Source organism: Onychomys torridus, chromosome 1, assembly GCF_903995425.1.
Source record: "Onychomys torridus chromosome 1, mOncTor1.1, whole genome shotgun sequence".
Lineage (NCBI taxonomy): Eukaryota > Metazoa > Chordata > Mammalia > Rodentia > Cricetidae > Onychomys > Onychomys torridus.
Genome location: NC_050443.1, coordinates 135,638,596 through 135,662,716, shown reverse-complemented (window position 1 = coordinate 135,662,716; position 24,121 = coordinate 135,638,596). Strand labels below are relative to the sequence as shown.

At 42.4% G+C, this 24,121-nt stretch overlaps 1 protein-coding gene across 5 annotated transcripts in view; it reads right to left on the bottom strand.

Moving 5' to 3' along the window:
• The window catches only part of Prune2 (prune homolog 2 with BCH domain), a 263,017-nt gene that overhangs the window by 99,742 nt on the left and 139,154 nt on the right, over window positions 1-24,121 (bottom strand). For all 5 annotated transcript variants that reach the window (XM_036206923.1, XM_036206929.1, XM_036206933.1 and 2 more), the window contains exon 7: window positions 3,698-3,856. In XM_036206923.1, coding sequence (XP_036062816.1) covers window positions 3,698-3,856 — 159 coding nt within the window. The remainder of the gene's footprint in view (window positions 1-3,697; window positions 3,857-24,121) is intronic.

Here is a 24,121-nt window from a genome sequence, read left to right as displayed (position 1 = left end):
CTTTTTGTAAGGCAAGTACTTTATTTACCAACAGAATCAACTCCCCAATCCCTCCTCCTCACTATTTTTGTGTTTTGCTTTTATTCTGAGACAGTGTCTCATGTCAGGCAGGCTGATTTCAAACTCATTCTATGATTGAGGATAACCTTGAACTTCTGAGCTTCCTGCCCGTGGTGCTTTGGGTGGGAACCCCCGACACACCTTAGTCTTGGGTATTTGAACACTTCATCCCCAGTTGGTGGTGCTGTTTGTAGGAAGAAGTACATCACCGAGGGTAGACTTTGCGATGAAAAGCCTTGGGCCACTTCCCGCTTGCTCTATCTGCTTCATGGTAAAGGATCTGAACTGTACGCTCCCTGCTCCAGCTGCCATACCTGCTGCCTGCTGCTATACTGCTCTGCCATTATAGACTTTAACCCCCCAGGAACTGTAACCCAACAGAAGCTCTTTCTTCTGTCAATTGCCTTGGTCATGGTGTTCTATCACAGCAACAGAAAAGGAGTATGCTGCCTCCAGCTCTTCAGTGCCGGGTCTATAAGAAGAGTGGACCACTGTGCCAGGCTGACGTGGTGCACGTGATTGAACTCAGGACTTTGTACATGCTGGGCAAACAGTCTATTAACTGAGCTATATCTGCAGCCCATTATTTTGCTTAATATAACATTAAACTGTAGGGGGCTAGAAAGATTGCTTAGTGGTTAAGAGCACTGGCTGCTTTTCCAGAGGATCCAGGTTCAATTCCCAGCACCCACATGGCAGCTCACAATTATCTGTAAACTCTAGTTCCAGGGGATCTGACACCCTCACACATACATGCAGGCAATACACCAATGTACATAAAATAAGAAAATAAGTTATTAAAAAATTGAACTGTGTCCATCTGTCTACAAAGAAATCCACAAACAACTGAGACTCAGATACAATTGCACTCAGCTTAGTCCTACTGCCGGCTCTTTCTTGGTCTCCATCAACCTGCTCAATCAACTTAAAATGTAGATGAGTCAGCTGTTCCATTTCACTGGTTTCTGAGAGTTACAGGCAGAGGTGTTTAAAACCACAGCCTTTCCCAGGTGTAATGTAGTACCATCTCCCAACAGGTGAGGAATGTGAGTCTGCAGAACCCCTGGATGCTGACAAAGTATTTGAATAGGAGAGAAAGCCAGCCCTGGCCTAGCTCTGACAGAGAGTTAAGGCAAAGGAAAAGGTGGGAAAGGGTAAGGGCCATAGGCTGAGCTTCCCCATGGCACCCAGGTCCCTTCTGTTCCTTCTTATCCTGGGGAGCACAGACGTGGAAACCTGAACAGACCAAAGTGCCTGGGGGGCAGAGGGACACCGAAGCAGACAGCCAGTTCCAGACCAGGCTGGGCTGCAGTGCTTGGACATTTAGGGAATATCAAGAGTGTTTTGCCATGCTGAGCTTTTGAACAAGCCCTACAGGACTAACCGGGGTTAAAAATTATGGGGGAGATAATAGCCATACAGTCCATGGAAATGGCCTTGATGGTAAGAACAGTGGCATTCACTGAGTGATTGCCCACACTAGCACAGTTGTGTTTCATGGTCACAGTTTCTTTTATTCTCACAGCAATTCCGTGAGGCTGTGCAAACCCGCGCCTTGTTGATAAGGAAACAGAAATGAGGGAAGGATTAATTAATTAATTCAACAATTCTCTGCTAGTGTGATGGGACCTGAGGTTTGAACTCTGCAATTGAGCTGCAGAGGTGGACTCTTCACTGTGTGACTACAAGATAAAGAAGGACCCCTTGGTGCAGAAACTGCCCCCTCTGGGTTGCCAGGTATTTAGAGGAACTGTCTTTGGAGCCTGCTAGTGGGTGAGGAGAGAAGAGGAAGTGTGGGCTCCAGGGCTTTTGACCACTTCATTTGCTTAAAGAAACTTACTTTCAAAATGGTTCGAAAAGGGGGTCTGCTACCAAAAGTGATTTGAAAACTATGGTGGAAGACACTTGAACATCTTATGTCTTGCCTCTAGGAAGTTAATGAATGAAAAGGGTAAAATCTACCTTTTGTTATGGTTTGGCAGTAAAATATCCCCCATGGCTTCATGCATTTGAACCCCTGGTCCCCAGCTGCTGGTTATGGGGAAGCTATGGAACGTTTAGACATGGGTCCTAGCAGGTGGACATAGGCCTGTAGGGTCAGCCTTGGAGGCTGCAGGGAAGCCCTGCTTCTTATCTGGTCCTACGCTTGCTGACCCTCCACAGTGTGATAAGCCATGCCACAAGCTCCCACTCACCACAGCTGCCCGCTGCCATGCCTTCTCTGCCGTGATGGGCAGTGTCTCTGAACTATGAGCCAAAACAAATTTCTCCCCCAGTCCTTCAGGTATTCTGTCACTGTGACAAGAAAAGCAATGAGTGCACCCTCGAATCCAAATGCACAGTGCGTTAGCACTGGAAAAGCCACAGTTGGTGATTTGACACACACAGGTATGTGGGTCAGAGGAGGGGAGACAAAATGCACCAGTGGCAGGGGCATCGTGTTCTTATCTGAACTTGGGAAAGCAGAGAGCGAATCAGGGAACAAGTACTGTCATGTTAACACAAAGGAGCCAAGTAGAGCTGTTAGAGGACAGAGGGGAGATGTAGGAAAGAAAGAAATGGAGACCTCGCCTCTTGCCGCCTGTGATAGCCAAGGACTCGGACTCACTAGTAAGGTTCATATTAACCAGTCATCATATCCATATCTATTTCTATCTCAATGTTAGTTCTTATAATAACTAACTCGGCTCATACATCCAATGACCTGTTGCTGTGATTAACTTTCTTCTTCTTCCTCTTCCTCCTCATCTCCTCCTCCTTCTTATCTTCCTCCTCCTTCTCCCCACACTCCTCCTCCTCCTTCTTCTAGGCTTTGGGTAAAAGGCTCCACTGTCACCCTACAAGATCCAACTGATTACCTAGTGAGGATCTGAGCACCTGCACACTGTGTTTGCTAAGGCATCAGATCACTTGTTCTAAACACCAGGGACCACATGGGTATTGAGACACTAGGTGAGTTATCACCAGGAAACAGTTTTAAGAGAAAACTGTGGAAAAGGAGGATTCACCTTTATTCAGGTGAGAAAGAGCAGACTGTTTCCTTTTTGAGTTCAGTCTAGAAGGGGAATAGTTGTGGGGCTCTGCTATGGTCTTGTGTCCTCCACAGGTATGTGCACTCAAAGCTTGGCTCCCGACATGGTGGTGATAGTATTGATATGGTGGGATCTCTAAGGCAAGGGGAGCTACTAGAAGGTTGTTAGATGACAAGGGCACCACTAGGAGGATTAATGTAGGCTTCAAGGGATTGTATTACTTATGTTGAGAATGGGTGGTTACAAAGCAAGTCTAGTCTTGTGCTTCCAGGTTCTCTATGCGATGTTATCCACCAGAACACCCTCCCAACAATGGACAGGTCAGTGGCATGTCCTTGAATCTCTAGAAGTGTAAGCCAAATAAATCTCTTTTCTTTATAAAGTACCTGGCCTCTGGTATTCTGTCAGCAACACAAAATGGACTGACAGTCTTTCTAAAAATGAAACAATGTGCAATATACCCTGATTTCTCCAACAAGTTCAGTCTCAGGACTCTATCTCTTAGGCCTATTTTTTAAATAAGACTCCAGTCCATTATTATCTCTTAGCACATGTGCTTAATTCTAGAAATTCACAAACAGTGAAACAGACAGAGGAAGGGTCACCTGGCTGCACAGTTCCAGGTTCTGGGAGTACACGGCGATTTGCTGTTTCTGCTGCCCCTCTGTCGTCACAAAGCGCGCAATCAGGATGAGGACATCAAACCCAAACTTGTCTGTGAAGGCTTTCAAGTCACTGGTGATGTTGCTGTGGAACAGACAGTCCTGAAAGAACAGACATACGAGATTAGCATCAGACTGCCTGCTTCAGACAGGTGGCCACAAATCAGCTCAGGTCCGTGATGCATTAGGACAGATATTTATCATCAGAGGTGAGTGAAATAAATGCTTTGAGAAATTTTGGACATGTCCATGTTCTGGCATAAAATACACTTTACTGATTTGTTTTCTCAAACCAAGAAAAGATGATGTCTCTGCCATTATTATCAACAAGAAACACACCTTTATGAAATACTTATCAAGTATTTGAAAGGAACATCTAGCCCTTATGATTTATAATAGCCATATAAGAATTTCTGTTGACTCTACTCTCAGCCTGTCACTAGAAAAGCAAGAAGCATCATAAACCAAGGGTCTGTGTGACTGTCTATCTTTTTTCAAGAAATTTGGTAAAGTACATATTCTGTCTCCCGGTCTTCCTACATAGTATTCTGATATGCTCCTAAGCCTGTAATGTTGGTTTTTGTTGCTGCTGCTGTTATTGTGATTTTGGCGCCTGTGGCAGTTTGAATGAGAATGTTCCCCACAGGCTCAGCTATTTGCACAATTAGTCCCCGGTTGGCGGTGCCATTTGCGGGAGTTTAGGAGGTGTAGCCTTGCTGGAGAAAGGGGGCAGGCCTTGCCCTACTTTCAATTTGCTCACTCGGCTTTGTGCTTACAGTAAGATACAATCTCTCAGATCCCCGCCCCTTCTGCCATGCTTCCTCATCATAATGGACTCTTATCCCTCTGGAACCATACGCCAAAATAAACTCCTCCATCCGTAGGGTGCTTGGTCATGGTGTTTTATCACAGCAACAGAAGGAACTAATACAGCATTGCATGTTAGCGTGTGTGTATGTGTGTGTGTGTGTGTGTGTGTGTGTGTGTGTGTACAGATGTCAGAGCACAACTTTTGGGAGTCAGTTCTTTCCTTCTTTGCTGGGAAGGTCTCTCTTGTTTCTGGTGCTGCTCTGCATACCCCAGGCTAGCTGGTCTGTGAACTTTCAACCTATTCTGTCTCCACATCTCACCTTACTGAAGGAGTTCTGGATTACAGATGTGTGCCTTTGCATCTGGATCTTGTGTGTAGGTTCTGGAGACTGAACACAGGTTGTCAGGCTTGTGCTTCAAGCACTCTTATCTTGTGAACACCTCACTGGCCCTACATTTTTATTTTCTATGATTATTGTTAGTTTCCATCCAAAATTCCCAAAGACAAACTTGGATGAATTAGCCGAGGAATTCTTTCTTGAGACAGGGTCTCATGGATGTGGCACTGGGGTGTTGAACCCAGGTCTTTGTGCATACTAGGAGAGCATCTACAAACTGGGATGAAGCTCTAGCCCCTGGGGGATTTTTATTGTAGTGTAGAAGCCCAGGAGTATTTTTAATGTGGGGCTGCCTTGCTATAAAGGGCAGGTGTGGAGAGTAGTAACTGCAGCATTCCCAGAATGTAGCTCATGTCACCTACAGAAAATGTGTTGACTTTTCAAGGTATATCAATTATAGTGAGACCATTTTTGCCCATACAATTCTCTCTCTTCTTTCAAGAAGCATAATGAAGCCTGTATTATAACCCCTGGCATTCATGTCTGCTATATACTAGTTGCTCAAGAAATATTTGTAAAATGATTGGAGAGAAATAAAAAAAGTCAATCCATGCTATACCTCCTCTGTCACTCAACACACCACACACACACACACACACACACACACACACACACACACACACACACACAGCTAATCATTATATCAATGAGTTCTACATCTGTGGATTCAAACAGCAGTTGATCAGATCACATATGTTTAGAAAAAGTACATCTTTACATCCAGACTTGGTTCTTGTTATCATCCCTAAATAATATAACCTCTATCTGTATGTTCTAGGTATTATAGGTCATCTAGAGATGACTTAGAGAATGCAGAAGGATGTACATGGGTTAGACATAAATTCAATGCCACTTTACAGAAGACACCTCAATATCTATAGATTTGGGTATTCAAAGAGGGCTTTCAGAATCAATCCCCTACAGATACTGGGAAATGGTACACACACACACACACACACACACACACACACACACACACATACACACACACACACATGCATACAAACACACCATCACCATCATCAACATCCTTATCATCCTTATCATGTAAAATCAATTAACTGATAGTTTATCCAGCTGTCAGTGAAAAACATCATTGATGTACACTCAAGGGATTTAGAAACTTTTATGCATTTTTCTTACAATAGTAATTGTAATTATGCTTGTTGTGGTACAATATTAAAACTTTACAGAAGTACTTAACATAGAAAATGTGATTGTCATACCACCCCCTCACAACCATTGTGAACAGACAAATAGGTACATATAGTTATAGATCTGTTACCACATTAATATTTGCACAATGTAGCTACTTAAGACTATTTACCAGCCATCCAAAATTACTATTAACATAGGCTCTACAATTTTACTGAGTGGAATCTTAAGGTCTATGAATCCCCTAAGAGGCCCTTGGTGAGTGGGGCTTCCATATGTTGATGAGGCTTGGCTATCTGTTTTGTTTGTTTTTGGTTTTGGTTTTTGAGACAGGTCCTGGTACTCACTAGGTAGACCAGGCTGGCCATGAACTTACAGAGATCCACCTGCCTCTGCCTCCTGAGTGCTGGGACTGAAGCTGTGAGCCACCATGCTGGGCATCTCATGGCAGCTATTCTTGTTAGGGATTTCACTAGGTCACTTTCTCTTTTAGGTTAGAAGCTAGTACACACAAGAATGACAAAGCTTTCGGTATGTATTATTGATGGATACAAAGGAGCTGTTGATCTGACTTGGTAGTGAAGTTTGTGATGTTCACATACAAGAACCTTAGAAGCACATGACCCAGGGAATACACTGCCAGCACCCATGCTTTTAATCTGGTGTCTGAATGCCATCACAGCAATCATGAAGTAGATATTTTTAGAGACTGAATTCACCCACCACTCAAAGAGTATGCCTTCTTTGATCCAGACTATCCCTTATGTGTAATAAGCATTCACTAGGTAAAATAGTTCAAAGCGTCATTGGTGATTGATGAAGATACTTGATGTTGGAATTTGTGCCACTATGGATCGAAAGCAGAGCTGATCCTGAAAGCAAATGGGAAAGACACTACAGCTTATCATCAACAACTTTGTTAGAAGTTTGAAGACTTTGTAAGAAGCCTCAAAATGTTCTTTTCTAAATACTTGTAAGTATATGAACCCCCTAACACATCCATAAACCCCTACAGGGGAGGCACACCTTCTGAAGACATTTTTACATGCATCGGTAGAACAGGTTAATTTGACTTTACAGATTAAGATTCAGAAGCGTTATTTGAAGCTGTACTTGTGGCATTCTGCTAGTCACGAATGCTGGCTGCATCAGAAGCTATTTGGATTCTTCTTTGCTATGCAGTCGCCTCTCACATCTTGTCCAGTAGTACTGGTACAGTCTCCACCCACACCCCTGACTTACTGAAGCTGCATCTCCTCTGCATCCCACCTTTACAGCTCTGCACTAGCAAGGGATTGGTCCATATATTTTCCTGCAACCAGTTCATGGGAATCTCAGTGTTCTCCTGGGACTTAGATGGATAACACCCCCAACTCCTAATTCTTTATACTGACCTCATCACAAAAACACCCTGGGCTGTGCAATCTAAAAAATTTGCTGGGGATTGTTATTTAGCAGTTGAGAGACCAAATCCAAGAACATGTGTTTTCATCATGTTCCTTAAGTAATTCTTGCAGTCTAGGTCTTCTGGGTACAATTGCCCAATCCTCCTATGGGTGACCCCAAACCAAATTCTACAGAATTTAAGGAAGTACTGATAAAAAAATTATGTGAGCCATTTTGGTATGCTATCAAAACCAGATACACTTCACAGTCACCCCAAACAAAGATCAGCATTGATGCCCCATGTACTCTAAGGAATTTGTCCAAGCCAGATCCCATCCTCCTGGCCTAAAGGTAGTGTCAAGAGTTCCATATTTAAAACAGTCAAACAAGGGAATGAGTGAGAATCTTCGGGAATCTGAGGCACAGTCTGTTTGCTCTGCTTTTATGCTGGCGCTGTTTGCATAGCATATAATTTATTATTGTCTTCTAGCTATGCGGGGAGTCATGTGCTGCAGTGACTCTTACATTGCTGACGAGCAATGCTGGCCCTGAGTAAACAGTTCTTCATCATCAGCTCAGCCCCACTGTAGACACAGGTTGGCATTTCATTTCCCCATCTGCCTTCTACCTGATAAATTACTGTTTTAGTTACACGTATACAAATACGATTTGTTAACCTGCTCAGATGTCTGCAAAATGTTTCTTCCACTTTCAGTTAAATTACATACACACATATGCGTTTCCCACTTAGTTAGACAATAAAGGGATACTTGTCTCTATAATTTACCATTCAACTCCAGGAACAGACATGCACTACATTTCTGAACCTTACTGGAATTTAGGAATTTACTTATCATTGCAACTGGGAACTGGCCAGCCAAATTAGGAAAAATGGCAATTGCTTCCCATCAGAGCCCAGGTCCCAAAGATTCAGTCATCAAACATTTAGAAGGTTGTGAATCTGTTTGCCTGAATAATCTCTAGCTTTGGAATTAGAAAAATTTAGAAAGATAGGGCGCAAAAGGGTTATTATTTCCTAGCCAAAAGCTAATGTAGAGATCTGAAGAACCCTACAACAGCTTGATGATAGTATAGATGATGGTAACATCCCAGGATGGAGAGGCAGACATGATTTGTCTCCACTTGACCTGATATAAGATCTGAGGTTGTGAAAGTGAGTGTCTGGTAAAGTTACTGTGTTTGTTGTTGGAAATGTACAGTGAACTGCAGTGGGAAATTCCATTGTCCAAAAATACTATTTTACTTCTTACTGCATTACTTCAAAAGATTCCGTATCCCAGGCTGGAGACATGGCTCAGGGGTTAAGACCACTTGTTGTTCTTGCAGAAAACCTGGGTTCAGTTCTCAGCACCGACGTGGTGGTTCACAGCCATCCATCATTTCAGTACCAGAGAGTCTGATGCCCTCTTCTGACCTTCTCGGGTACCAGGCATGCACCTGGCACGCAGATGTAAAAGCAGGCAAAACACTCATACATAAAATACAACGATTAAACCTAATACAAAAAAATGTAAGCAGCAAAAAAAAGCCAACAACCCCCACAGAGAGAGAAAGGGAGTGCCAGGAGGTGGCACCAAAGTTTTCTAAGAAAAATTCAGTGTTGAAGCTAAATGCTGGCAGAGCCATGCATCATACCAGGTGGACTCAGTCTAAGTAATGTCTTAGGAACATCTGAGTAGTTAAGGGTGGGCATTTCTCGGGAGCGAAACAGAGCTACTCCCATACACTCTCACCTTCAAGTGTCTTCTTAGGCTCCCTTGTTTGGTATTGAGACCCATCTTTCTGCTCAAACTGCTCTTCTCCAAAATGCCAATCACTCCATGTTGCCCAATCAAACATGTCCCTGTTCCTACCCCATTGGACTTTACCTGCAGCTCCAACAAAGCTGACCCTCCTCCTTTCTGGAGAACTCCACTTCCTGGACATTACACCCTCCTTATTCTTCTCTTCTCGCTCACTGTACACTCCTTGGTCATCTTCACTGAGTGTTCTTCCTTCTACACTGCCAAGTTCTCACTGCCCAGATACACCATGTCCTCCAACTCCACTATCTCCTTGGTACCCACTCTCCTTAGCAAGTCCATTTAGAGATACTTGGCTTTAAAACTACTTCCCAATGAATAAACACATCCACCTGACTCTATGCATGAGAATGTCTGACCAGCCTCACAAATACAAGATAACCTGAGCGAGTCCTGCCCAGTTCCTTCAGTATTATTAAATGACACTACCATCCGTAGTTACTCAAGCCAAACACCTAGGAATTATTCTGACATTTTTCCTTCCCCTTCATGCCTCATGTATTCCAGCAGCAAATCTTGTTAACTTTACCTTAAAACACACATCAGGTCAAACACTTTTTCTCCATTTCCATGGCTGTCTTAAACATAGCCACCATATCATCTCTCTGTTCTGTTTCTTTTTTATTTTTAATTCTCTCTGTGTGTGCATGCCTGCATGTGTGTGTCTGTCTGTTTACATGTATATGAATGGGAGTGTTTGTGCCACAGACAAAGAGGTCTTGGATTCCCTGAAGCTAGAGTTCCAGGTGTCTGTGAGTCAGCTGGTGTGGGTGCTGGGATTCACACTCAGATCCCCTAGAAGAATAGTATGTGCTCTTAAGCACCAAATCATCTCTCCAGCTCCAGCCACCATTATCTTTTGCCCGAACACTGGTGACAACACCCCAACTTGTATCCCAGGCTCTTTCCTTTCCCTTTGATCAGTTCACACAGCATCAACAGTGGCTTTTAAAAATGTAAATCAGACCCCAAGAGATGGGTCAGCACATAAAGGCATTTGCCAACTGAGTTGTACACCGGGGTAGAAGGAAAGAACAGACAAATTGTCCTCTGCAGGGGTGCACATGCACACATGTATACACACACACACACACACACACACACACACACACATACATGTACACACAATACATAAGTAAGTAAATAGAATAACAATATATACAATATAAATAAAATGATAGCACTTTGCTATTTTGAACCCACTGTTTTCCAACACAAAAATTGTTATTTGCCATCATTTTGTTTTCCTTAATTGAGAGGCAAATATTTAGTATCCTTGAGTGTAAGAGTTTAAATAAATTCATTAGAATTAGATATTCCAGTAAAAAACAGTTGGAAAACACAGAAGACAATTTACAACTGAAATACAAATAGCTAATAAATATTTGAACTCATTAATCAGAGAAACTCTTTAATAGCAACATCTTTACTTTTTTCTGTTATTAGTAAATACTTCCAAATGGGCACCCACATATGAATTTTAGCAATAGAGCATAAAGAAAGAATTGATCTATACAATGTTTTTGGACAAAAGTATTCATGGGCTTATTACCTTAGTAACTAATACTCAGAAAGAAAAATCTGTATGGCCAACAACTGAGAAACTGTCAATAAATTATGCAACAAATGAATATTATACTACTGTTAAAAATCAAAGAGTTGTTAACACAAGAAACTGTTTAAAACAGCTAAGTACAATCTAATCTCTATGGCATAAAATTGAAAGATTTTTTTTTAAAAAGATTTATTTATTTATTACATATATAGCATGTATGACTGCAGGCCAGAAGAGGGCACCAAACCTCATTACAGATGGTTGTGAGCCATCATGTAGTTGCTGGGAATTGAACTTGGGACCTCGGGAAGAGCAGTCAGTGCTCTTAAACTCTGATCTATCTCTCCAGCCCCTGAAATTTTTTTGTTATAAAATTTGATAGTTCTTTCTTATAAAATCCCATATGTGGGACCAGTGTCTTAGTGGGCCAAGGCACATTTTACCAAGCCTGATGACTTGAGTTTGATCCCTGGGACCCACATGATGGAAGGAGAGAACTGACACATGAATGTTGTCCTCTGACCTCCAAAGGTCTCCATGGCACACTTCCATGCCCCACCCCATCAATAAAAGTTTAAAAAAATAATTAAAAATTCTCTTTTACAATGATATTAAGACACACTGATATTAAATTGTCACTAGCAGCCCAACTGTTGATCTAAACATCTCTGCACTTTTGTGTTTTAAGACATGTCTTCTAATGTTTTCTAGTAAAGCCTTGCCATCAGTTAGGTGTTTGACTCTGGCACTCTCTACCCAGATGACTGTCCCTCTTTCTCTGAGCCTCTGTTTCCTCTAAGGAGTGCTGTGAGAGCCAAGATGATATAAGAAAAGATAGCCTGGTGCCTTGGACACAGCATCAGGCAGTGGGTTCCTTTTCTTTCCCTGTTCATTAAACTGTCCAGAGGCCACGCTTGGGCTTTTGGGAATCCATCCAACCAAAGGAAGCATTTTGTGAGATTCTGTACATGGGAACTCCTTGTTTGCAGAATGATTCCTTTCTTTATGTCCTTCACACCACTTGAACTTTCTAATGATGATCACACTAATCTTTAAGTCACTTAAATGGCATACACAGAAAACCTTAGGTCAGATGATGGAGGAAATGACAAAGTCAAGTCTGAGCAAAGTATGCTTTAGAAAAACATGATGTAAAATGTAAACCCCTGGCTAAGGCCGTGTTTATCTCAGTAACAGACTCTTTGTCCTTAGCTCCTTGTAGTGCTACTGAGCTTCTGTATGCCACTCAAAGCACAAAGAGAAACAGGAAGTGATTCTTCATTCATTTGGTCAGGGTGCCAGGGATAGAGCCTCCTTCATCACTGCCATATTCCAAGTGCCTAATGGCTTTTGGTGAGCTTTCCCTCTGGTGCTAATTGTTCTGTGGAGGCTGGGCATTCTGGACTACACACCTAATCCAAAGCAGTTGCCTCCCTCACCCATGACCGTGAACTAGATCGACTAAGGCCGGTAATAACGGAATGCTGTAGTATTACTGACTAGGGGTTTCCAGACTTGTTACATCTGTGCTGTTTTCTTCTGGCGGGAAATAGAAACATCAAGGAAGTGGCTATCATTTGTAGGTAGAATGCTTATAGGGAAAAGCTGTTACCAAGATTAAAACAACTTTGTACTGCTGCCTTCGGAACACAGAGGCTTCGAAACGGCGTCTGACAGTCCTTCACTCCTGCAAGCCGCGCAGTGGGTGGCACGGATTGCTGAGTTACTGAAATCTAAGAGTTTAGTTTGACATTTAGACTCTGCGTGGCTTTATTTCTAGACCAAGCTCGGGCCATTTTCCTGTTTAATCAAGATATAAGAAAAATGCTGAGGTGTGGGCACAAATGTTCTAAATGAGAGCTTCATGATTTATGCTACCAAATTTCCATTATGATGTTTAAAGTATTCAGCAATAATAAAGTATGATGATCTTGACAGGAAAATGATTTATGAGAACACAAAATGCATAAATTAAAAATTTTATTTATTCTGTTTTCCATACATTCTTTAATTGGTAAACAAAGAAATTCTCCATTCTTTTCCTGGACATTTTTTTATACGCTATTGTACTTGTTTCTTATTTTAAAAGGCAACCCAAGCATCTTAGTAGTTAAAATACTTTCCTGGGCCTATTAAAACTAGACTGGATATAATATTTTGAAGATAGAGTCACACAGTGTCTATTTTCATCCTTTATAATTAAGAAATGTTCTGGGAAAACTTATGTGAGACTTAAAAAATGCTATAGCATAAATTAATATACAGCATATATACATATCAATGTACTTTATTTATTGATTGGTTGATTAGCTATATTGATTTAAGTTAATACTATGTTCCTAATACAACCTAACTGTATTGAATTAAGCATCTGGTTAACTATGTTTCATGACCTTCCATGAGCTTCCTGATACCCTGTGAGGTCAGTAACATTGTCTCTGTCTTGTATTTAGATAAGGAGGCTAGGGGAGATTAAGTAGTTGATCTTACACAGCTTGTATACATGAAAAATGGGATTCTTACTCTCACTAAATTCAAAGGCTTTATTTTAGCTCCTATTTTATTCCCAAATGAGAATCTTCCTCAAAAGACATTACTAAGAAATTTAGCTTTTAACCTAATAAAAAAATAGCTTTTCTACAGTCTTGACTTCTGTTTAGTCGTGGCCACTCTGCACAAGCTAGCCATGTACTTGACTTGGACAACCTTGATTACGAAGCTTGGCTTTACTATCACCATGCTTCATGAAAAATTTCCAGTTTCTCACCCACTAAATATAAATGTGGGATTAAGTTAATTATAGACTATTAATTATATGTAAGAGCCTAAAATTGGAAACCCAAAGAAACTTCTATAAAGAAAAATGTCAAGTTGTTCCTGCAGCAACATTTACTTTCTCCCCTCTCTTTTTCTGTCTGTCTGTCTGTCTGTCCCAGTCTCTGTCTCCTCTGTCTCTGTCTCTCTCTATCTCCCCCATCTCTCTCTCTCTCTCTCTCTCTCTCTCTCTCTCTCTCTCTCTGCCCCCCCCCTCCCTTGCTCTCACATAACTCAGGTTGGATCCTAAACTTCTGACCCTCCTGCTTTCAAGTTCCTGCAATGAGATAGTTATGTGCCATCATACCTGGCTTCTGTGGTGCTGGGTAATTAAATCCAGGGTTTCCTGTGTATTAACTGAATACTACCAAAGGAGTGAGCTACATGGATCCACAGTTAATGCAACATGTGATTTTTTTTTTGGGGGGGGGAGTAGACCTGGCATAATCACTGCTTGTCCAGAATGATCCTCATGAAGATTTTCTTCCTCCAATAGCTTAGACAGAAATAATGGGCTAATCCCACTTCATCATTTATTGTAATATGAATGTCTAAACATGCTCAAAATGCTGCTTCTCATCTGCTCAAAAGCTCATGGGAGACAAAGAATTGGAATTTATGGAGGAAGCAAGAGACTAAACAGGACTGCCTTTTGCTTTTGTTTTTTCCATTTGACTAAGTGGGCATCTTAACAGGAGAGGCCTAGCTATGAAAGCAACCTCCTCTATCTAGCAACTATCAAGACATCTACTAATGTCAGCAGACGGCAGGTGCTTTGATTCAGGTCAGGCATGTGGGAAACTATGAAGGGAAAGGCTATAGTTTTTCATGAAATGACTCTTGTGAGACCCTCACTTGAACTGAAGAATTCGAGGACAAAGAGGGAAATTGTATATTCACTGAAAACTGAAAATCCCTGTTTTCATGTTATGAGACATAAAGACAGGAGCAGGGAATGGAAGAGAGGGAGAGAGAAGGAAGAGAAGGAGGAAGGAGAGAAAGAGGAGGGGAACAGGAAGAGGACAGGAGTTGGCTGGGATATAACTCACCTCAAAGTTCAGGTACAAGTTCAGAACTTTATAAAAGGGATTGAGCTGGATTCTGGGAAACTCTGAAGTGAGTTGAGGCTCTGTGCCATCTTCATGGTTTCTAGCACATAGAGAGGCTGATGTTGCCCCCATGAGAGGTGACCTGGAAACAGGTGTTTGAATAAAGTACAATGGAAAATGGTTCCTCTGCTGACTTAGACCAGTGCTCAGGAGGAGACTGAGGACTTAGGAGAAGGAACTCCACAAACTGTTGAAGACAGTACAGCCATCATTTCACTAATTAGCTCATCCTAATCTGCATTCTCTTTCCTCCCTCCTCCTCTCTCTCTTCCCTCCTTTCTTCCTTCTTTCTTTCCTTGCTTTCTTCCCCCGCCACCCCCATCTATTTCCAGCAGACTAATGCAGTCCTTGCACACTTAGACAGCACCTGTCCCCTCTTGGTCTTGAGTGTGAAAATCCTGGTGAAATAATTCTGTTCCATTTTGGATTGGATACCTCATCCCTGGGGCCACACCACTGTGAACTAGGACTACCACCCACAGAAAAGGCATCAGTTCTTCCTTGCTAAAGCAAGGTCTTACATGACTCAATCTGTCCTCAAACTCACTGCAGTTGACAATGACAGTAATCTCTGGATATCTCTCTCTCTCTCTCTCTCTCTCTCTCTCTCTCTCTCCCAAATGCTAGAAAGACAGGCATACACCACATCCAGCTAATTGATGTTTTCGTTAAGGATACCATCAAGGATCATCCAAAGTTTCTGCTCTAGCATTCCAATTAAAGACACTGAAGAAGGGCTATGTAGCTCTTATTCAGGACCCCTTCTTGTTCATGCATACATATGAAGGAATAGATAATTCAGGAAATATACGTAAAAGAAAACCACTCACACTGGGTGTGGTGGCACACGTCTTTAATCCCAGCACCCAGAAGGTAGATGCAGCAGGATCTCTGAGTCCAAGGCCAACCTGGTTTACAGAGTCCTAGGTCAGCCAGGGCTACACAGAGAAACCCTGTCTCAACAAACAAACAAACAAACAAACAAACAGAAAACCACTCACTAGGCATGCTTCACTTTCAGAAATGATAGAACCTAGGCAACAGTTGAACGACTAAATAAAAATAATAGTAATATATTATGTCCACAGCTGTGTTATAGATGTAAAAACATTCCTTGTTGATTGTGTTTGAGCGATAAATCCTAAGGTTCCTGGATTTTTTTTTCCTCTGTGAAAATAATGAATGACTTGAAGATCATTTCAGTAAAGTGGAAGAGCATTCTTCTCTGTAGAGTCCTTGTTCCGCCTTCCTGAAGCCACCACACGGTCTCCAGAGCGCTTCCACACGTGTGTGACGCACATGCACTCCCAATGCATCTGAACTGTGTCAATATTAACCTGACCAAATGAAGATCACACTGTCTCTTTTGTTCCTCTTGCTCCTCACATGGGGAGCACAATATGGCTCTTGTCAGAGGTGCTTCATCATCTGGGCTCAAGGAAACTGTTAGTACAGTTTGGGATTCGTTCTTCATGGGCAGAAATCCTGATGGGTCTAATGAAGCCTTTCTGCTGACAACTCATTTGCTAAAAATATCCAAACATCACCAAGCATAAGGGGGGTGGGGGACCTGCTATGTCCCCTTTGCTCACAATCCAGTGAAAGTAATTAATTATTTTTGAAGTCTAAAAAAAATCTACCCATCAAGACACACACCTCTTACCATACTTGGACATGCTTTTGCTGGATTCCATTTGCTCCCTGATAAACTTGGTGCCATCTCTAAATTGGAAAATAATAGGGTAAACACCAATCTTGGAGCACACATGCAGAGGCGACAGTCTGTGTGTGCCATTTGTTGCGATCTAAGCTAATTACCAGCAACCCCCTCCAGAAAACAGACCCACTCTGGGCTTTGTGGTTTTACTTTCCTTTGGAGATGTGTGTATGGGGGGTGAGGGGACCTGGAGGAGGTCCTCTTTAGAAGTTTCACTCACAGTGTCGTGACTTTCTTGGCCTCAGGTCAGAAGAACTGAACTATGATTGGTTTAAGTAAAGGGACAAAGGGTTTGAGCAAGATTCGAAATGAATCCTGAAAACACTTTCTTGATGGCAAGAAAGGCAAGGGTGTCCAGGAATGTGGGATCCAGGATTCTGCATCACTAGGGCCAACTGGCATCCTTCATGGGGTGGAAAATGGGTAGCTCCAGCAGGCTGGCACAGCCCTTGCACCTGTTCCCTCTTGGTCTGGAGTGTGAAAGTCCTGGTGAAATAACTGTTTGGGATAGGATACCTCATCCATGGGCCAAACAACTGTTAACTAGAAGGACTACCAACCACAGAAAAGGTGTCAGTTCCAAGTCTGTGACTGAGACTCACTTCCTGGAGGCAACCCCCTCCCCAAACACACACACACACACACACACACACACACACACACACACACACACGTCACATTTCAACTGAATCTCCAGGCAACCCACCTAGTCCCAGGGAGAGCATGATGGTGCTTAGAAATGTAAGTTAGGTGTGGTGACTTAGTTGCTTTGTTGCTGAGGGCTATCATACTCCATCAAAGAAGAAATTATAAAGGAGGGTGAGAAAGCAAACCTACAAGAGTATTAAGCTTAGAAAATGAAAGTCTACTGAATTGAAAATATGCGAAATAAGCTTTAAAACAGAGAAAGAAAGGAAAAGAAGCTAAAATTTCCCAGTCTCTCTTTTTTTCCCCCCAGTCAATGTAAGGGAGTCTCTGTAACCCATGGAATCCCTAGGAGATTGAATCTCCACCCCAGCTGTCAAACTTCCGTAGTTATTAGTGATGGTGAGCTTAGATAAGCAGGAAGACAGGATGAGAACCTTCTGCTGCCACCAACTCGCAGGCATCATTTGACTTAAGTATTTAAATATCAGCTTCCTCTGACACAAACAGCAGGACTGTTATGGAGAGAAATACCCAGAAGGACAGGGAATACAGTTTCAAAGGAGGCAGATTTCCAACACTATGAAGGCAAATGGCTGAGCTGCTCCCAACCCATTGTCAAGAGCTGGTCTTTCATTGTTAGATAAAACTAAACTGTCACCCATTTTCCGAGAGTGGCAGGAGTTGATGTGCTGCTTGTAACTAATTGCAAGGTTAAAGATGAACCTTCAGTGAGCTTTGAACTGGTCCAAAGTTAACAGAACAAGAATGGAAGTTTGGAGCAGTAAACACAATTACTCATGATTGTGTCCTGTCTTCAACATATGAGCCCTAGGCCCCTAGAACAATGCTTAGCTGTCTAAATAAATAAACCAAATCACAGGAAGGTTACATAGTTTCCTCTTGGAATATTGTTTTCATGCCCAAAGTCTACACCATTTGAGAGGAGGGCAATTTTGCCAACCTTTAGGAACAAAGGCCTTGAGCACCTGTTTTTTGTTTGTTTGTTTTGTTTTTTGTTTTTTAAAAATTTCTTTTCTGATGGACATACCCCACCCGCCAAGGCATATTTTTAAAAGATTTGTTCTTAATGCGTTTTTAATTGAAATAGAATTATATCACATTCTCTCTGACTCCAGCCCCTCCCAGGGTGCCCTCCCACAAATACCTCTCATGCCCCACCTCTCAAGTGTATACATAAGTATATAATACCACCTGATTAGTCCGTTTTTTGTTGTTTGTGTGTAGATGGTTCACTCTGCACTGGACAGCCATTAAGGGGGCTCATACTCCCAGAGAGAGGCTAATTTTCCAGTAGTCATAAGTCGCCCCCAGTCCTTCATCTAAGGGTGGGATCCCTTGAAATCCCTGCCCATTAGCGTGTCTACTGTCATTTACCCTGCTTCACTCCTGTTTATGCAGCCATTTCTAGGGAAGACTGTTTCACAGCAGACTTCCTCGTATTCTGGCTCATGCAATCTTTCTACCCATTCTTTCGTCATGTTTCCTGAGCTGCAGACATAGGAGCTGTGATATGGATGTGTCTGTTGGGGCAGGTTTCTCATGATCCGTTGGTCTCCACAATGTGTCCAGTTGTGGTTTTCTGTGGTGATCTCCATCTGCTGTATGGGAGGCTTATTTGGTGATGGGTGATAACTATACTAACCCAAGAAAGGTGGCTTGCACATAAAAGGAATTTGACTAGAATTATTAGGCTTACAGGTTTGCAGATGGTGGCTGGTTGGGGGAACGGCCTAAAGATTTTTCTTTATTTGTATGTATGTGTGTGTGTGTGTATTCATGGAGTCCTTAAGAAATGAATAGCCTGGTGCCAGAGCCACAGGTTGCCATGAACTGCTAACATGGGTGCTATGAACCACACTCAGGACCTCTGGATGAGCAGAAAGGACTCACGTCAGTTCTGGGGACTGAACTCAGGTCCTGTGCTGACAAACTGAACCATCTCCCAAACCCACATGGACATTTTTAAAACTGAACTTTCTATTTAAGACTCCCCAAACCTGCAAGTCTATCTTTTTTTTTTTTTTTTTTTTTTCCCTCTGTGTAGTTTTGGTGCCTGTCCTGGATCTCGCTCTGTAGACTCTGTGGACTTGAACTCACAGAGATCTGCCTGGCTCTGCCTCCTGAACACTGGGATTAAAGGCATGTGCCACTACCGCCCAGCCTGCAAACCTATCTTTGATCCCAGTTAACCTGAAATGTGGCTCTAGAAGGAACCAGTATATCACCCAGCATGCTTGATGCCTTGCATGTACTCAGTGGGCAGCTGGCATCCTTGACTGCTAGCTGAAGTTACATGGAAAACGAGTTTTGTCAAAAATGTCTGGGTCTGGATTATTGTTCAAACGTGTATGTCCATATCACTGGTTCTCAACCATGACAGTGTCTCAGAATGATCCACGAAGCTGTAAAACCAAACCAAACCAAACAACAGCAACAGAAAACAAAAGAAGCAAAGAGCCCACGCAATGAAATTTAAATTAGAAGCAGGTGTCTATTTTACAGTTTCTCCTCCATTATTCTGAACACAGGTAGGATAAAGAACAGTAATCTAATGATACAAAGAATTATTTTCAATCTGTAATGTCTAGACATAGTTTCTACATTTGCTGTCCTTGCTTCTATACAAACATGAACATCACACAGCATGTATATACATGAAAAAAAGAAAGAAAGAAAGAAAGAAAGAAAGAAAGAAAGAAAGAAAGAAAGAAAGAAAGAAAGGAAGGAAGGAAGAAAGGAAGAAAGAAAGAAAGAAAGAAACTGGGCTGGGAATTGGCAGCTCAGCACTCAGATCCCAGCTCATGTGCTGTCTGAGGATCTTGAGGCATGTTACTTGATTGTGCTAATCTGCAGCACCTTCATTAGGAAAATGAAATAATGACCTACTTATAAAATAAAATGAGATGATGTGTAAATGGTTCTACACATGCTCACTCACACAGTACTCCAGAGCACTGGGTGACTTTTATGTATACCAGAAAGAAGAATCTTTCACTATGTGATATGTGTGTGTGTGTGTGTGTGTGTGTGTGTGTGTGTGTGTGTGTGTGTGTGCCATTGTTTAAATTATGTAGGATATGAAGTTTCTGATTAAAAAGGACTCTCAGGTAGAAAGGAGGAGTTCCTGACAAATGAATTGCTTAAGTACTGGATTCTTCTCTGGGCACCACCCTTCCCATGTTCCCTGCCAATGACTTAGCTGTATGACAATCATGTGAAGGTTCCTGGAAACACAGACTCCTGGCGCCCATCAGCAGAGAGCCTGCTGAGTCAGTAGTCTGGCGCCTCCTGTCTCACAAGCTCCCAAGGTGCTGACTATGGGTCTGAAGATGATACTTTAGATGGTTTGATCACCATTCTCCACTCTGAGCCTAAATGTCCTAATGTGCTGAAGAAAGAGCCCACAGTAGAGTCTGAGGGTTTATTTTCCTTGACTCTTTAAACGCCAGAGCTTTACGGTGGAAGGTTTCTACCTACTGCTAGTTTGGATTGATATTAGAGTTATGATTAGGATAAGCAATTGCTTAATATAAGAATTGCTTTTTAGGGATTGGAGAGATGGCTCAATGGTTAAGAACACTGGCCACTCTTCTGGAGTAGCTGGGATTGACTCCCAGCACCCACATGGAGGTCACAATCATCTGTCACTCCAGTTCCAGGGGGACCAAATGGTCTCTTCTGGCCTCAACAGGAATTGGTACACAGACATATATGCAGGCAAAACAATCATACACATAAAAATTAATTCGTTAAATTAAAAAGTTGGTTGGAGAGGAAAATGATTTTGAAAGAAATGTTCCATAAGAAACTACAACAGCAATTCATTCAAACTCAAAAGTACAATTATGTATCCATTTATAGTTTCATTTCAAAGCAAAACCTTTGTGAGTATTTATGAGTATATAAGAGCTTCTCATGCTCTTGTTGTAGGAATCATGCACAGAAAATGAAGTGCTCACTTCTAGTTGCAGTTCATTAATACAGGGTAAGAACAGACATGAGACAAAATCAGGATGCGCATCCCATCTACATTTCACGAGCCCCACCCCACTTCTGTTAGCGGTCTAGTCACCATCCCAGGACACATTTTCACTCCAAACAGGTATCACCTCATTTTACTGAGTCTCTCCAATACAGCATTAATCTATTCCACCAGTTTACTCAGAATCATGTAATTATATTAACTACTCTGAATAGATTTAGGAGCAAACACAGCTGATCCTTGGTAAACATTGACTTTAGTCACAGGGTGTTCACACACCTGTGCTTTTCTTAGCCAGTTTCCAGGGAGCTTGGAGCATTCTGCTGAGGTTATCAGTCAGCATGCACTGCAGAACATAATGGAGTATGCACAGCTCCTCCGTCAGTTAAGGGAAGATCAATAGAGCTCCACTATCAGGGGCCGAGCCCCCCAATTGGGGGATTTGCATCACTAGATACATTAGCTAACACTTCTCTAACTTCACTAGGAATCACTGGAAGATGCTGGTTAAAATGAGGATTCTGCTTAGATCAGGATGGGCTGTCTGAAGTTCCTGGGTGACGGCTGTGTGCCAGTCTGACTACACATTGTGCAGCAATACATTAGCCAACACTGTTAGAAGCCACACACAGACACTCATACACACAAAACCAAACACCAAAAATAAAATAAAATAAAAAATAACCTGAAGGATCCAAGTAATTAACAAGAAATGATACTAGCAGAGAACCTTCTTAAACATCTTTCCTTTGCAAAATGAGGAATGTAGAGTGCCCAAGACACATTCAAATGGTGTACTGGAGACTCAATAGCAGGGCAGGAGCCTGGCTTTATTTTGCAATCATGCTTCTGTTTCTGGGAGAGTCAACCTCTTCCCACAAATACAGTCCTATCACTGGCAAATGTCCAGTCTTCTTGAGGTCCCAAGACATGATTTTTGACATGAAGAGCTGCACATGAACCTCCCAGGGAAACAGAAGCTTCTCTCTCCAGATGGGCTCTGCCCCACTCCACACATTTGGAGCCTTTTGGATGTGAGTTTTGAATAATCCTATTTAGTTATTTTTTGTTGGTTTTTTGTTTGTATTTTATTAAAAATTTTCATACAATGTATTTTTATCATGCTTTCTCCTCCCTCAACTCCTCCCAGATCCTCACCATCTACCTTCATGTCTGTCTCTCCCTTTTTCAAAAGAAAAAAACATTCGTTTTCTGTTTTGTTTTGTTTTCATTGCATTTGTTTACTTTGAGAATCAAGCACCTGCTGCTGCTTTTGTGTTTCCTACGTGCTCCCCCAAATAAGTAACCCAGCTTGCCATCTTCTCTGAGAGGTAGGCTTAACTTCAGAATGTGCAGGGTCCAAGTTGTGCAATTTGTCTGTGTCTGGCTTGTCCCGGGGATTGAGACGAAAGTATGAGTCTCAGTGAGAGCGTCCATCTGTCTGGACTTGGCTCTGGCAGGTGGCTTGTAGCAGCTCCTTCTGAGATGGACTGAATGTGGAGGGATCCCCAGTGACCCCTGGTCATCATTTAGGAAATTCCTATGTCCACCTCTCTGCCTGCACTCATGTCTCTCTGATGTCCTCCATTATTGACTCTTTCCTCACCTTCATCCTGACAGGTCACCAACAGTGCCAAAATGACAACTATATGGAAAAGTTTGCATAAGAGGCATTTTTTTCCTATTCAGAGAGGCCTTTGGAACACAATGGTATCTATTTCCAGTAATTTATCTGCTTAGCAGAAATGTCTGGTGGGAAATGGCTCACACATAGCTGCACAATGAGACAGTCAACAAGGGAACCACATTCTTCAATGCAGAGTTGCACTCTGTCCATTTAAAATGGGATTGGCTGAGATCATTCTTGCCTGGAACAGTGGCCTTTCTACTTGTTCCTAAATCCTGTGCATTTCTCTCCAGGTTCTATCCTGTACGCGGTTTGAATGAGAAATGTCCCGATAGTCTTGGGCATTTGACCATTTGGTCCCCAGTTGGTAGCATTTTGAGGGGTGGGGAGGTTTAGGGTGGTGGAGACTTGTAGGAGGAATCATGGTGTTAGGGGCAGGTTTTGAGATTCAAAGCCCCTACTTATTTCTAGGTAGCTCTTTCTACTTCCTGTTTGTGGTTCAGTATGTGCACTCTCAGCTTCCCGTTCCTGTCATGGTGCCTGCTGCTTGTGGCCATGCCTCTGTGCTGCCATCATGGACTCCTCTCATCCCTCTAGAAATGCCAGCCAACTTAAATTCTTTTCCTTAAGTCATCTTTGGTCAAAGTGTTTTATCAGAGCAACAGGAAAGTCACTAAAACATGGAGTTACATTTTAAAAAAATGTTGTGAGCATTTAGTGTGTGCCCCTGCTTTTTACTTGGATGCTGGGAATCCAAACTTGGGTCCTCATGCTTCTTCCCACCCAGTTGGCTTCTGAAGCTGTGTTCAGCAGAGGCTGGGACACCTGAAAACCCTGGAATCGAGTCATGGCAAGAGAAGTGCTCTCCTCTCTCCCTCCTTTACATGGTATGGTCTGAATGTTCGTGCTGCTTCGGAATTCTCTTGTAGAAACAACGAGAACTCTCCCTATGGGCTCTGCTCCATCTACTCAGCTATAGTGAAAGTATTCGGCTACAAAATAATTTCGCATGTGTTTTAAGAGGCTCCCTCTTGCCCCATGGTCTAGAGATCTAAGGATTGGATACTCTTTGATGAACTACCTTGGCAAGTTACCCACAGCATTTTGGGAATGTAGGCAGCACCAAGAAACAGGTGTGGGGTGGAGACAGCGATAAGCCCCGTCCACTAGTTTGGGTCCAAGTCCCCAGAACTTGATATACTCTGATTTGCTGTTTCTTTGAAGCAGCTAGAGTTGAATTTCTGTCACAACCAAAGAACAGGAGCGTTAATCATTTCTTTTGCTATGACCTGATTGCTGAACACAGAAGCAGAGGCAACCAC